Raw genomic sequence first — 13,062 nt, 5'->3', positions numbered from 1 at the left:
GAGAAACAGAGCTGACTTGATGCCTGTCACACTACCTAAAGTTTTGTATTAATGCTTCCTTCTTTTCTACTAAGCTTTGAATGGAGACACCCTCTGCTACACCTGCCTTTGGGTATCTCCAGAAGACCTCTCGACAGCAATCACAAAGGCCAAAGAAATGCACCTCCCAGAAGGGCATGTAACACCCATTCCACAACTACAAACACCTTTGTCTTTACAGACACAATGCTGCTGCTGAGGGTCCGATGATCTCTGGGCTTTAGAGGTGACTGAAACAGGATGCACAGAAAGGCTGCAGCATTTGCAAGACCCAGTTGCCCAAGTCATCAGCCACAGCCAACACTCCACACTGACAAACTGCTTTCCAGGATCCTCATACTCGCTTCACAGGAGCCATAATTTCATGTTAAATGAGCGCTGCCATATGGTGAAATAAATCTGAGCTTTCACCCAGCCACCCCTGCCCCTGAACTGTCCCTGTGCCAAGAACAAGACCCGTGAATTGACCAAAATTCATTATTTTAGCACAGCAAAAGGGAGAAAGGTGGGGAAAGAAGAATGTGTGCAAGGGGAGGGTAAGTTCTCAGCCAAACCATCCTCACGTCCATTTTGTGACATAAGTTGGGCACCAGACAGACAGCGAGGTCCCCAGGGTCAGGACAAAGGGCTGGGGCTGGAAAGGCCAGACTGCTCCTCCCCAAGCCAGTGTCAGCTGAGCAGCATTTGAACAGCTCCTGCACTTCCTTGAGGATGCTCTCTCAGTTACAACTGCCCAGAAATTAAGTTCAAGCAGACCTGCAGCAGCTCACAACACAAGGCACAGGAACATTTCACATACAGTTCAGGTTTGCTGCTTCCTGACAAGAGCCCAGGCAGGTCCAGGTCTTGCTCTACACTCTGTGGCTTACAGAGCACACAGGGAAACAAATCACCTCGACAGGACAGTCCAGTGCGATCACTTAGAGATCAAGGCTGACTTTACACTAGAGGCCCCAGCAAGAAGAGTAAGAGCTGGACATGTACGGCAGGGACCAGTTGGCTGAAAGTTGGAACAGACCCCTCCAAGCTACTCTCACGAACACCCAGGTATCAAGGTAAGGAAGGAACATCCTCCCCTCTTACATCCTCCTCATGAACCACTTTTCCTTTAGTTCAAAACTGACTAAAAGCCCAACCTGAAGGCGAATCTGCTCCTCCTGCCTCCACGGAAAGGGCCTCCCCCAGGCCAGCTGGGATAGTGGCCACCAGCCTTGGTGGGCCAGAGCCCCAGGGCTCATTACCAGGCCAACACAAGACACATGGCCAGAGCTGTGAGCCTCCACCTTCCCATGCAGAGCGTGGCTCCGGGGACTCCCTGCCAAAGGGATCAGCAGAGCCAAGAAGTCAAAATCACAGTGGGATTAGCTGCTCGTATCAACACAGGAGGCACAGCCAGAACAATCAGCATTAATAACAGGAGTGTTAGAAGGGGAATTAAGCCTCATGTCTCTGGGATTAAGCTAGTTTCATGATTAGAAGCCACTATTCAGAGCTGAAAATGGGAGACTACCCCACCTGCCTCTTAACTGTATGGCTGGCCAAAGGGAAGGTATCAAACCTTGGCATCTTCAGGATTCTGAATTAGGACAGCCCTTTTGGTGGCCCAGCCTCTCCACCTCACTCCCCCAGAGGCTGCCAGGAGCTGCAGAGACTCCAGAGAAGTTATCCCCCTACTTTATACAAAATATGACTTTGCCACATACACCCACCAAGTTTGCCCCTGCCCTCTAAGATACCACCAAAGCACATTTTGCATTGAAAACCAATGGGAATATTTAACTGAAAACCTGGAAAATAGGATATCTGATGAGGTGAAGACAGAATTCCTGAGAAGAAAGCAGGGTGCAAAACATACAAAGCTGCAAACCCAAACTCCACAGGCTTTACACAGCTTATTGTGCCACGCTGCCTTTGTTTAAACAGCAGTATATCCATGTTCTCTACCCAGTCTCCCACATACAGTACACTGCACATCCTCCCCTACTCCTCCCACCCACAGACAAGCACATTCTGGAAACAAGGCTTGAAGAGATAACAGGAAGCCCTGAAAGAAGGACAATGCTATTCCCTGTGGGGAAGCAAAGACAGTCACATAATGAAGCTGCCTGCTTGGGATGCTGTTCTGGTCTCTTGAGGATAGGTTCAAGTATGTGCCTTAAAATTGTTTGTTATTTCTGTAACACATCCTTATTTCTATCCACTGAACTTCAAAATAGCTTAATTCACTCTTTTCTTTAAATCAGAGCCATTCCTGTTGGGTAAACGACCCTGAAATGCAATTTACACTGACAGTATAAGGCAGCCCTACTGCAAACACACACCTAACCCTTCACATTCCCTCCAATGATCAGAAACAATAAACCAGCTATTTATGAAACTGAAAGGTCAACCTAGGATGCATTTCTGCAGGGGACAGATGCATGTTACAGCTGGTGGGTGGGAAAGTCTGAGCACAGTGCTACTGGCCCAGAGGGCTTTTGGTTATTAACTGCGTGGAAGGCCCCCCCACTGCAGTGAAAACCCAGACAGGCCTCATTCCCTGCTCATGCAACAGTGAGCTGTGCACTCACCCTGCAAGGTTTTATTGATAAGGCTCCACTAACTCTGTGTTAGTCAGGCACATGCACCCAACCATCACAAATTGGATCTATAGTACAGGTGGTTTTAAACTAGACACAGGAAGCACATGCCCTAGAAAGTGCAGGACAGCTTGCAAGGAGCAGAACAGATTCCACAAGCTAACCCTGCGTTAACATTAGGAGGCAAGGAGCATGACACACTACATTAACACAAGGGAACATCCTACCAATAAGAAAGTGATCAAAGAATAAGTAACTGAAGGCAAGCCCCCTATCAATCAGGCCTCAACCCTGAAAGCTGCAGGCAGGTTTTAAAGGAGATGCTACCAAAGAACCCTCGTGACTGCACATCTCTAACCTACTTCCACAACTTCAGCCACACACCTGAAGCAGCAAGACAGTATTTGCAAAAGCTCTCCCCCTAGGAAGCCCACTTCTCCAAATTGGCCAGCCCTAAAGGCAGCATTAAGCATATTAAGCATCACCTGAGCTGCTGTGATTGACTTCTCCAATTGACTGTTTAATACAGCTTTGTTTGTTTGCATTCCTTCTTACCTGCTGATGTTGCCTGGCTCCCGCTGTGATAGACTTGACAAGAGTATCTACTAATGGCTTACACATGATCTGTAACGAAAGACCCAATCTCTTATTAGTGGTTTGCTGGCAGACAGGTTTGGTGTTCAAGCAAAACAGCCTGTATTTTACACAGCTTCCTGAGTGAGAATTAAATGCCACAAGAAACAAAAGTGCCCAGAGATCAGCAACAGCTTATTTGAAAATTAACAGCTTTGCTCACACCAGCCCCGAGTGAAATCTTGAACACAACAAAATCAGCAGCAAAACTCTTAACTCAGAACTATCAGGCAAAGATTTCACCTCCTGTGTTCTGCCTGATTCTGGATTTAAGACTGGATCTTCCTTTACACAGGCAGCTCGCTTTGCACAGAGGAACAGTCCCAGGGGCAAAGGAGAATATGCTGAGTTAGACTGGAGAACATCAGAGCCTGGAGAAAGATCTGAACCCACCTGCTAACAGGGCCAGAAACAACTGTCAGGAGGAAGGCCTCCCTGCAGACCTCCAAGTTACCTTAAAGTTGTGCCCTGCTACAAGTCCTGATCAAACCAACCTTTCTAGAGGAGTGGTAACTGTCGGCAAAGCTTGATCAACCTCTGTTCTGGCCTAATCCACCAATTTCTACTCTTACAGACAAAATACTCCCAAATTCAGGGGCACAAGAAATGAGAAAGCATCTGGACTATAAACACCTTACTGGAATACCACTAACACCATCTAGCAGGCACTGGAAGGGCTGGCTCTGACAAGACAGGGACAGCAGTTTGCTGCACAGCTCACTGATATCTTGTGCAGACGGTTATTCCAACCACACCACCTGAAATGGTTTCTTTGGGGAGGGGGGAGGAAAGCCTACTAAAAGAACAGAGAGCTCTAGCTTTAAACAGGCCAGGGTTTGTGTATATCTTTACCTTTGTTTTATAAAAGAGATGCAATGATGTGGAAGAGCGGATCAAGTGCAGCCTCAGTAAGTTTGCAAATGACATCAAGTGTTTATCACAACAACCCCATGCACCACCACAGGCTTGGAGAAAAGAGGCTGGAAAGCTGCCTGGCAGAAAAGGACCTGGGGAGAGTGGTCAACAGCCAGCTGAAAATGAGCTATCTTGGGCCCAGGTGGCCAAGAAGGCCGAGAGCATCTTGGCTTGGATCAGCAGGAATGTGCCCAGCCTTGTGCAAGCCTTGCTCATCCCATTGTCTTGAATACCGGTAAAAAAAAAAGAAATCAAAGCTTCTTAGGCTGTATTTAAAGAGCAGACTTCTGTTCATCTGCGTTCTCCATGCAGTATCCCAGCCCAAACCATATACGAGATCCTGGTCTTCTGCAGTGTTGCTATCAAAACATACAGTACTAACAGTCTGAGCAGGGGGAGATCTAGGAAACCTGACAGCAGTTTCAAAAGCCCACAGATAAAGCGGGCAAGTTTCTCTCCCTACTTCCCCATGAGTTACAACTGGACTTGGGAGGCAGCAAACATACCACACAGTCAGCAACACTCACCGGGAAGCGTGTGAAGAGATCGTGGAACATGGAGCTCGTAAGGGCACTGTTCCGTTTAGTCAGGAATTGTGTTAGAGCTTGCTGATAAACTGCAGTCACCTTCTCCATATCCAAACAACCTGTGCTCAAAAGCTGTAGAGAAAAAGCACAACAAGAAACATTTCCAGTGAAACACAAGCATGAATCACTACCAATGAAAAAATTCATTTCTACCAGTGCACACAAGTTTTTCTAACAACCACATATTCTTGGGTAGTTTACATGATATAGGCCTATGGGATACAACATTTAGAACCAGAAAGAAACAGCAAAATGGGCCTCAAACACGTTCACCCAAGTACTGACAGCCATATGACCACATGAGTGAAGGGCAGCACAGCCTTCTAGTAAGACTACAAACACTGCACGTAGTGTGGGGGCTGTACTTCTAAGTTTGTGGTGGGCAAGTCTAACACTCGAGGTTCAGAGAGCACTCAAAGCCCATCCCACAGCAGCTGTGCTATGCACATGGCGTTGCCAGCTATAGAGTTATCAGAATCTTCAAATACCAGTGTATGTAGAAACTTAGATCTACATACACTTAGATACCTAGATATCTTAGATCTAGATACCTAGATCTACATACACTTAGCAGCTATGGCCAGGTTTTCTGGGTACCCAGCAGACAAGCCCTAGCTCTGATGAGGGATCCAGCTAGCCCAGAACTCTGCAGATGCTCCAGTATCCCCCCCTGGTGGGGAACAAGGGACCAGACATGCAACAACGAGCCAAAACGAGCACAGCCGCTATGGATGTAGTAAACTAACACAGGGATGAGCGGAGACGGAAGCATGGAGCACCGCATCCCAACATTCCTGACTGTTCTCCTCTTGCCAGGGAAGCACTGCATTTTGGGAGGTCAAAGCTGTAATCTTCACAATAGCGGATGGACCTTCTGCTAACCTCTGCCCAAGCGATTTTTCCATGGCCTCATAGCAAGTTAAAGCCACGTTAGTGTTGTGTCCCGTTCTCAGGTCAAATTCCCAGGTCTACTGCAGCTGAACGCAGGCTAGAGTGGACAGGGGAGATGGATCCTGAAATATCTGTCCTCAGTTTCCCAGCCAAGTGTCTGTACTTGGCACTTATTTGACACACACATCTGAAGGGGAAGAAAAATGATTCCTCCTCCCAAGCAGATGCTGATTGTAAAAAACTTCTCTAATAACATGCTTTTCCATACATTTAGCCACTGCATCATAGGGTCTGCTCTAGTTCCACTTTGCTGCTACTGAAAAGCTCCAGATTACGCTCACAAAGCACTACTCACTGGAAACACACGACACCTTTGTCTCTGGTTCCCCACTGCAAAACCTTCCTGGCCTCAACACCAAGTCAGCATCTGCAGCATCACCCAAACTGAACCATGTCACTTCCCCCAAACCAACAACTCGCTTTGGCTGCTGGCTGTGCCCTGGGCTGGTCAAGACCACAGCTCTATTCCCACAGGAGCAATAGGCTTCCCTGGAAGCTGCACAAGGATGCTGTGAAGCATGTCTCACTCTCGCCTCAACATCAAGTATGTTGTTTATAATCCCCACAGATCTCCCACTTTGCTTTTCTTTCCAGAAAGGCCCAGCACAGAATAAAAGCCGCTTGGATTAACACTCTCAGCCTCTCACTAAGCCTTAGAAACACTGGCTGTCTTTTCAGCTGCTAATAATAGCTCTGTGCGTGCAATTTCCAGGCCCTCCCTTGACATGAGGTGGCCCTGTTTATTTTCCTCCCCCACAAAATGTCAACAGGATTAAGGCACTAATTCCTGAACACAATTTGAGAGGTTCAGAGGCAAAGTATCAAGCTGGCTGGTGAAACACGACTTGCTAAGTTTCTAGTGGAGGTGACTGGACTAAGCTGCCCAATACATAGGGTCACCACATTCAGACACCTGTGGAATTCAACAGACACAGTAGGTGAAAGAGGACCTAGAGTAAAGCTCCACAAGTAATAGACACCTATAGCACAACCAGATGAAAAGTCTGCCTGTAAACAATCATCACTGAAGTGAGAGCTGCCCCACAGAGCCCCACAGCTGCTTCACCCTGAGACAACTCAGCCCAAACATCACTCTTATTCACCACTGTCCTGTGCCTCCCTGCTCCTCAGCACCCTCCCAGAAGAGTGAATGCCAGGAGATTAGTATGAAATAGCAAATCAGCCAGGAGAGCAGCTTAAATATACATTGGCCTTCTCCAGTTAACCACTGTACACCAGCAGCCCCTGGTGGCTGTGGCAAGCAGGCACCGCAAAGACAGGAGGGGATGGGCCAGAAGGGGACTGGGAATGTAACAGCTTCATGAAAAACAAATCACGTAGACAGGCATCTGCAGGCCACACAACAGGAGACTGAGCAAGCAAAGTCCACTCAGTGAAATGGGACAATGCAACTTTACTGGTAAATCCCACTGCCCCAAAAGCAGCTGGAGTCCGACCTGAGAAGCCTGTGGGATGGTGCTGTTCTGTCTCTCTGGCAGAGGGGTAGTTGATGACTTATCAGACGTGTTTCCTTTCAACACTTTGATCAGGTATAACGAGGCACTAAAAAAGAAAAGGGAAGAACACAGCAGTTACCAGTGTCACTGTGCAAAGCCACCTGAGGGCAGAAGCCCACAGCAGAGGGGTTGGAACTAGATGATCTTAAGGTCCTTTCCAACCCTAACTATTCTATGATGCAGGCAGTTTATCCTGTACCTAGGAGGGTTAAATTGCCTGAGAAGGCCCCTTCTCTCTATTTAACCCATTCTTGCCAGACCTAAAGGCAAACAAATCTTAGGAGGCTGCATTATTTCATTATCTGTCACCACAGTCAGACATCACCGCTATCAGCCTGGGTTCTTCAAACTCACGTTTTTGACTAGTAGTGCTTGAGGTTTTCTGCATTCCTAAGCCTGCATAGCTCAGCCGGTGCTGCAGTGCAGCCTTCCCAGCCCAGACTGCTGTGTGCCTGGAGAACTCAGATATATCAACTGAGAGAGTAGGCAGAGAGCCTGCTGCTTCTGAGAAAAAGGCACAGCTCCACTTAGGACTGCCGCTGCCAGGAAGCTGTCAGGGAGCTGTGCAGCACACACAGCCAGCCCTGCAATACCAAGAAGTACCATGGTTACTGCACAGCTACAAGCCCAGTGTGCTGCAGAGCCAACACTGCCCAAGGACACTGACGGCTGACTATGCAACACAGTACCCACTGCATACTCAGTTGTGTTGAGAAATCCCATATAGAGTATGAAAGTCCTCCTGAAACTGCCTGCAAGTCACAAGAGAGCCTACCAGTAAATGGCACTCCCATTTACACCAGGAAACAGCAAGACTCATGTTTCCTAACAAATACACACATGGCTTACCCTAATTCACCTGTATTCAGCAGCAAAGGAGTGAGTACTGGCACGTTCAAGAATCATAATCATTATTGTCCTCGTTGTGCTATCACTGAGACAGTAAAGCACTGTATTTACAGAACAATCACTGCAGACTGACTATAACTTACTCTCATCCGTACACACACAATTCATTGCTCCCCGATGAAGCCTCAAGGAAGCACTTCCCATCACTATTAGCAAAGCCGTATCAGACCATTTCTGTATCACAGAGCCCACTGAAGATGGTCACCGAAACAATGGACATCTCTTTGAAAATGCTTCAAGACTGCCAGGATGACTGACTAGTCCTCATGTAAGACACAGATGCTGGCACCTAGACTTCAAGTCTCTTGCTTCTCTGAACTGCTTTAACATGCCATATTAGGCCTGCTTACAGCCAGCCCACAGCACTGAGTAGACACTCACCTGAAATAATAGAGAGCCACTGAAGAGTCAGTGTGCTTGCAGGCTTTCTTCACAAGCCTCTCCACAAAAGCGTGCAAATCCTCTTGCAGGGCACCCACTCTCTTGCAGTACTGCTTCATTCGGCACAGGGAGTTCCTGAAGAGCATTAAAACCAAACCCAAAGCCATTACCTACAGAAGGAGCTCTGGGGAACGGATGGCTATGAAGCCTTATCACTGGGATCAGGGTGATACACTAACAGAAATAGTACCAGCTGTGGACAGCAAAAGAGGCAATCACTGCTGTGGCAAGAAGGGTGAGGAGATTCACCACTCTGCCTTCCAGCACCTATTTAGGCATGAGTCAACTCTTCCCCAGAGCTCACAAAAGGGATTGGCTTCCTCAAACGCTGTTACCGCAGAACTGCTTCTCAACAGAGGGCAGAGAGCAGCACTGGGGATGTCAAGGAGTGATGTACAGAAGACGCATCCTAACACACATCAGGCATTATGTCTTGGTCTATCTTGTATCACGTTAAGCTTCCGGCCATGAACAGAGAACTTCCACTCTGCCTGAAACTTGTTGGGAGTTTCATTCCAGCCACACAGCAACTCTGTAAGCCTAGGGAGGTGTTGCATGGTTCGACTTAGAGGTCAGAGGCCTGCGGGGATATTCAGTGACATGCCACCATGCCTGCAATACCAGTGTTTCCCCTTAAGGTTTCCATCTGCTAACAGGTTTGACACTTGAAGTCCCTTAAACTAGAAAACCCAAATCCTACTTTCTTTCCTGCAGGTTATGACTAAGCATTGTGTGCATGTATGGTGCTACACAATCTTTAAGTATAGTAATTGTCTTCAGTCCTAGGAAGATCAACTTCTGAGATTCAACCAACACCACTGGTGTCTATCAAAAGCTACTGCCTGTTACGTGGAAGACTGAGGACACTTACCTGAAGATATTGGCTGTTTTCTTAAGGAAGTCAACCTCCTGCTTGTCAGAGTCTGTGCTCATGCACTGCTCAATCACCCGAAGCAGGGGCTCAATGATGTCAAACACCAACGGATTCTCTGACTGCTTAGTCAGGAATGCTTCAATCAGATCCAGCACCTGCAAACACACCGTTACTGACATAAGAACTAATGCAGACAGGGAAACATGGTAGATCTACCCAGAGCAGCTCCTTCAGACTGGAGAAACTGAAGAAAACTATTTGCAACTGCAATTTGTACACCTTCTGCTATCATTTGTACTGTTAGGGCATGAGAAACTGAAAATCAAGAATATGAAAGATTAAAGGAAGTCTGTTGACTTCAGTCTTATTTTGTACAATGACACCATTTAGAAACAGCAGTTATGCGAATCACTGCCACCTGGCCAGACCTGCAGTCACTGTAACTCATCATAGATCTCTATTAGCACCACTGACTGATAGCTCTCACCCCTGCAGGCCCCACTTGAGTTCCAAACAGTGCATTAGCATAAAATCAGCCTCTTACAGCAAAGCAACAAAATGAAAATGTAGCAAAGCCAGTGGCTCTCTACCCTGTTCAGCCTTCATCTTAGCCCATCTGACACCACATTTCTATGCATGAGTGGTTGGAACTGTCCCTGGATGCCCAAATATTCTGACAGTCCATGCTGACACCAGGTGGCCTGAAATCAGTATTACAGCCACAATCAATCAGGGGTGTTAACCATAATCCTCCCGATTTTACTAGCATAACAAGCCACAAAAAAGCTTACACTGCAAAACTACCAGAGGGATTTTATGCATGTCACACTAAGGCACATCAACTGACAGGCACCTACCTTTGACATGAGAAATGATCTAATAAACTGAAGCATTTCAGATCAGCAAATGGAAACCACAATTCACTCCCTGAAAGCACAGTCCTGTTTTCTGTTTTCAAGCAGGCCTGTGAGGCCCCAGTCACTGACCACAATATCGCTGTGCCACATGCTGTACAAAGCCAGAACAATCCAGCCCCAACCTCGAGAAGCTTATCACACACATGCATGTCCAAGGTTTTCAGTGTTAAGTAGCTCACGGCATGCAGTAGGCTTCAACTAATGTGCTAGTAAGCCAGAAGTCTTCAGATCAAACACATATCTCCCACCTTGATCTTGTAATCCCTCCGTAGGATCTTCTCTTTCCGAATCCGGTCTTTCTCATCCTTCTTTGCCTGGACCCGTTTCTGCTGCTCCGCAAAAAGGGCTGAGATGTTCTTGTCAAGAGCCATCATAGCCTCATCATCCAGCTCTTCATCACTCTCATCTGCTGCCTTTTTGGTTTAGAATGCAAAAACAACAACACGACATCTCAAGTACTTCCGAAAGACAGCAGGGAGAGAACCACAGACAAGACCAGACTGCAGTAGGGAGGTAGCTACCTCTATACCCAGAATAACAACATGGGGAGAAAAAATACATGTGCAGACCCATGAGTAATCTAGTTCATATTTCCTATCAGGTACTCCTGGCTGCACAGCACTAACAGGTAGAGCTGGAGGATCAGGAGAGGGAAGAGGCTGAGGTTTTGACACTGACTCCTCTGTGCTGTTGCTTCTTCAGTAAAGAGGTTAATATGTTGCTGTATCTGTAGCAACACCAGTGATTCTTTGTAAGAATCATTAAGCCACGCTCACACTGCTACAGAAGTCTCCAGAGTGGCCTACTTGGATCTGGCCTCCGCATAGGCCAGATAACATAGACAACATGCAACAGCATCCCAAGTCCACATCAGTCTCATTTATTACAGGCAGGAGTACAAGCTGTAGCATGCTCGACCAGACCAGCTAAAGCACTCAAGACTTACTAACAATAAATAAAAGAACAAATTACTTATTCCCAAAGCTTGCTTTGCAGATCCTAACCTCCTGCTTCAAACACCATACAAAGATGACTTGCCAAGGTTGTCACTGCACGGGCTCAGATAGGATGCGTGTATTATTAGATCATCTTCACCACCCCAAACCTCCTGGTATCTGTATCAGGTCAGGCAGTGAAAACATACCAATGCATTCCCTGCTTGGAGGACATTCATCAGCTGACTGCGAAAATCATCATCAACTTCTTCATTCTTTTCCTCATCTCCACTGTCGCTCTCAGAGTCACCTTCATCTGAAGAGTCCTCGTTTTCTTCCTCATCCTGAGGAAGAAAGGTTCATCTCCTGAGCCCACCATTCTTCAAGCCCTACTCAATTCTCACGTGTGTCACTGTTCAAAACTACAAACTCGAGCCTCCCCTCACCCCACTGCCTTGCTTAGAGCTCTCAGAGTCAAGGGAAGACACCCCAGTTAATGAGATGCCAGGACTTCACAAGAGCTAAAAGCAGAACAAAATACAGAGTTCTCAGTCATATTAAATTTGTACCAAAAAGCAGCTTCCAAGGAACATCTGAAGTTACAGCCTCCATCTGACTTTCCTTTCTCCTAACACTTGTAATGCTTTGGGACTTGAATCTCTGTAGTGCTGAAAACCTGAGATCTTGAATTCAGATGGCTGCACAGCACAGCAGATTCAGTCTGTGGCTGCAGAAAGGAGAGGCCTGTGCTAATTTCAGACTGCAGCCACCAAATCACAGAATGGTTTGGGTTTGAAAGGACCTTAAGATCATCAAGTTCCAATCCCCTCCCATGGCAGGGACACCTTCCACCAGACCAGGTCAGCCAAGGTTCTGTCCAACCTGGCCTTGAACACTGCGAGGGATGGAGCATTTAACACTTCTCTGGGCAGCCCGTCCCAAGGCCCCACCATCCTCACAGGTAAGAACTTCTTCCTTGCATCTAACCTGAACTTCCCCTGTTTATGTTTGAACCCATTCCCCCTTGTCCTAACGCTACAGTCCCTGATGAAGAGTCCCTCTCCAGCATCCTTGTAACCCCCTTCAGACACTGGAAGGCTGCTATGAGGTCTCCACGCAGCCTTCTCTTCTCCAGGCTGAACAGCCCCAACTTTCTGAGCCTGTCATTTCTTCTCAGAAAGTCGACTATTCAAACAGCCATATCTACAACAGCATTGCCCTTCAAGGCCAAAAGTCTAAGAAACATGCACTTCCAACAGGCCATTTGTGTTACACTTTAAAAATATATCTTAATACAGCAATAGCCGTCTTACTCTAGACAGATACAATCCAGCCAATTCCACACATCAGGACAAAGATTAAGTCTGAAGAGTTTTTGTCACTGGCAGTGGCACAACAATTACCATGTCCTGTGTAGATTTGATCTTTCTGTCTGATTCTTCCATCACAACAACAGCACTTTCTTCATTTTGCTCTTGGTATGGGTCAAGAACCTGCAAAAAAGAAGGACATGAAGGTTTTTCAGTGTTGTGTAAGGACACGTTTCTTGTGTACAACAGACAGTAAGCCAGCCAGTTGAATAATGAAATAGTGAGGACATTCAATTTTCTGGCTTATAATATCACGCTTGCTAAGTTCCTTCTATAAGTAACAAAAAAGGTGAAGAAAACTAAAGAGGTTGGTGACACACAGTTCGATTGTCACAAATGAAGTATTAGGTTCATTACATAAAGTACCTGACAGCACATCTTTGCAAACCATGTAT

At 46.8% G+C, this 13,062-nt stretch overlaps 1 protein-coding gene across 1 annotated transcript in view; it reads right to left on the bottom strand.

Moving 5' to 3' along the window:
• The window catches only part of MYBBP1A (MYB binding protein 1a), a gene marked incomplete at its 5' end in the record, with an annotated part of 59,303 nt that overhangs the window by 33,102 nt on the left and 13,139 nt on the right, over positions 1 to 13,062 (bottom strand). The window contains 8 exons of the mRNA XM_080630046.1: positions 3,174 to 3,242; positions 4,694 to 4,825; positions 7,162 to 7,267; positions 8,512 to 8,646; positions 9,443 to 9,600; positions 10,611 to 10,775; positions 11,507 to 11,641; positions 12,701 to 12,790. Coding sequence (XP_080486172.1) covers positions 3,174 to 3,242; positions 4,694 to 4,825; positions 7,162 to 7,267; positions 8,512 to 8,646; positions 9,443 to 9,600; positions 10,611 to 10,775; positions 11,507 to 11,641; positions 12,701 to 12,790 — 990 coding nt within the window. The remainder of the gene's footprint in view (positions 1 to 3,173; positions 3,243 to 4,693; positions 4,826 to 7,161; positions 7,268 to 8,511; positions 8,647 to 9,442; positions 9,601 to 10,610; positions 10,776 to 11,506; positions 11,642 to 12,700; positions 12,791 to 13,062) is intronic.

The sequence above is a fragment of the Psittacula echo genome (assembly GCF_963264785.1).
Source record: "Psittacula echo genome assembly, chromosome: 15".
Taxonomy (NCBI): Eukaryota; Metazoa; Chordata; class Aves; order Psittaciformes; family Psittacidae; genus Psittacula; species Psittacula echo.
Note: the sequence above shows the minus strand (reverse complement) of the source record. Positions and strands in the feature narration are given on the sequence as shown.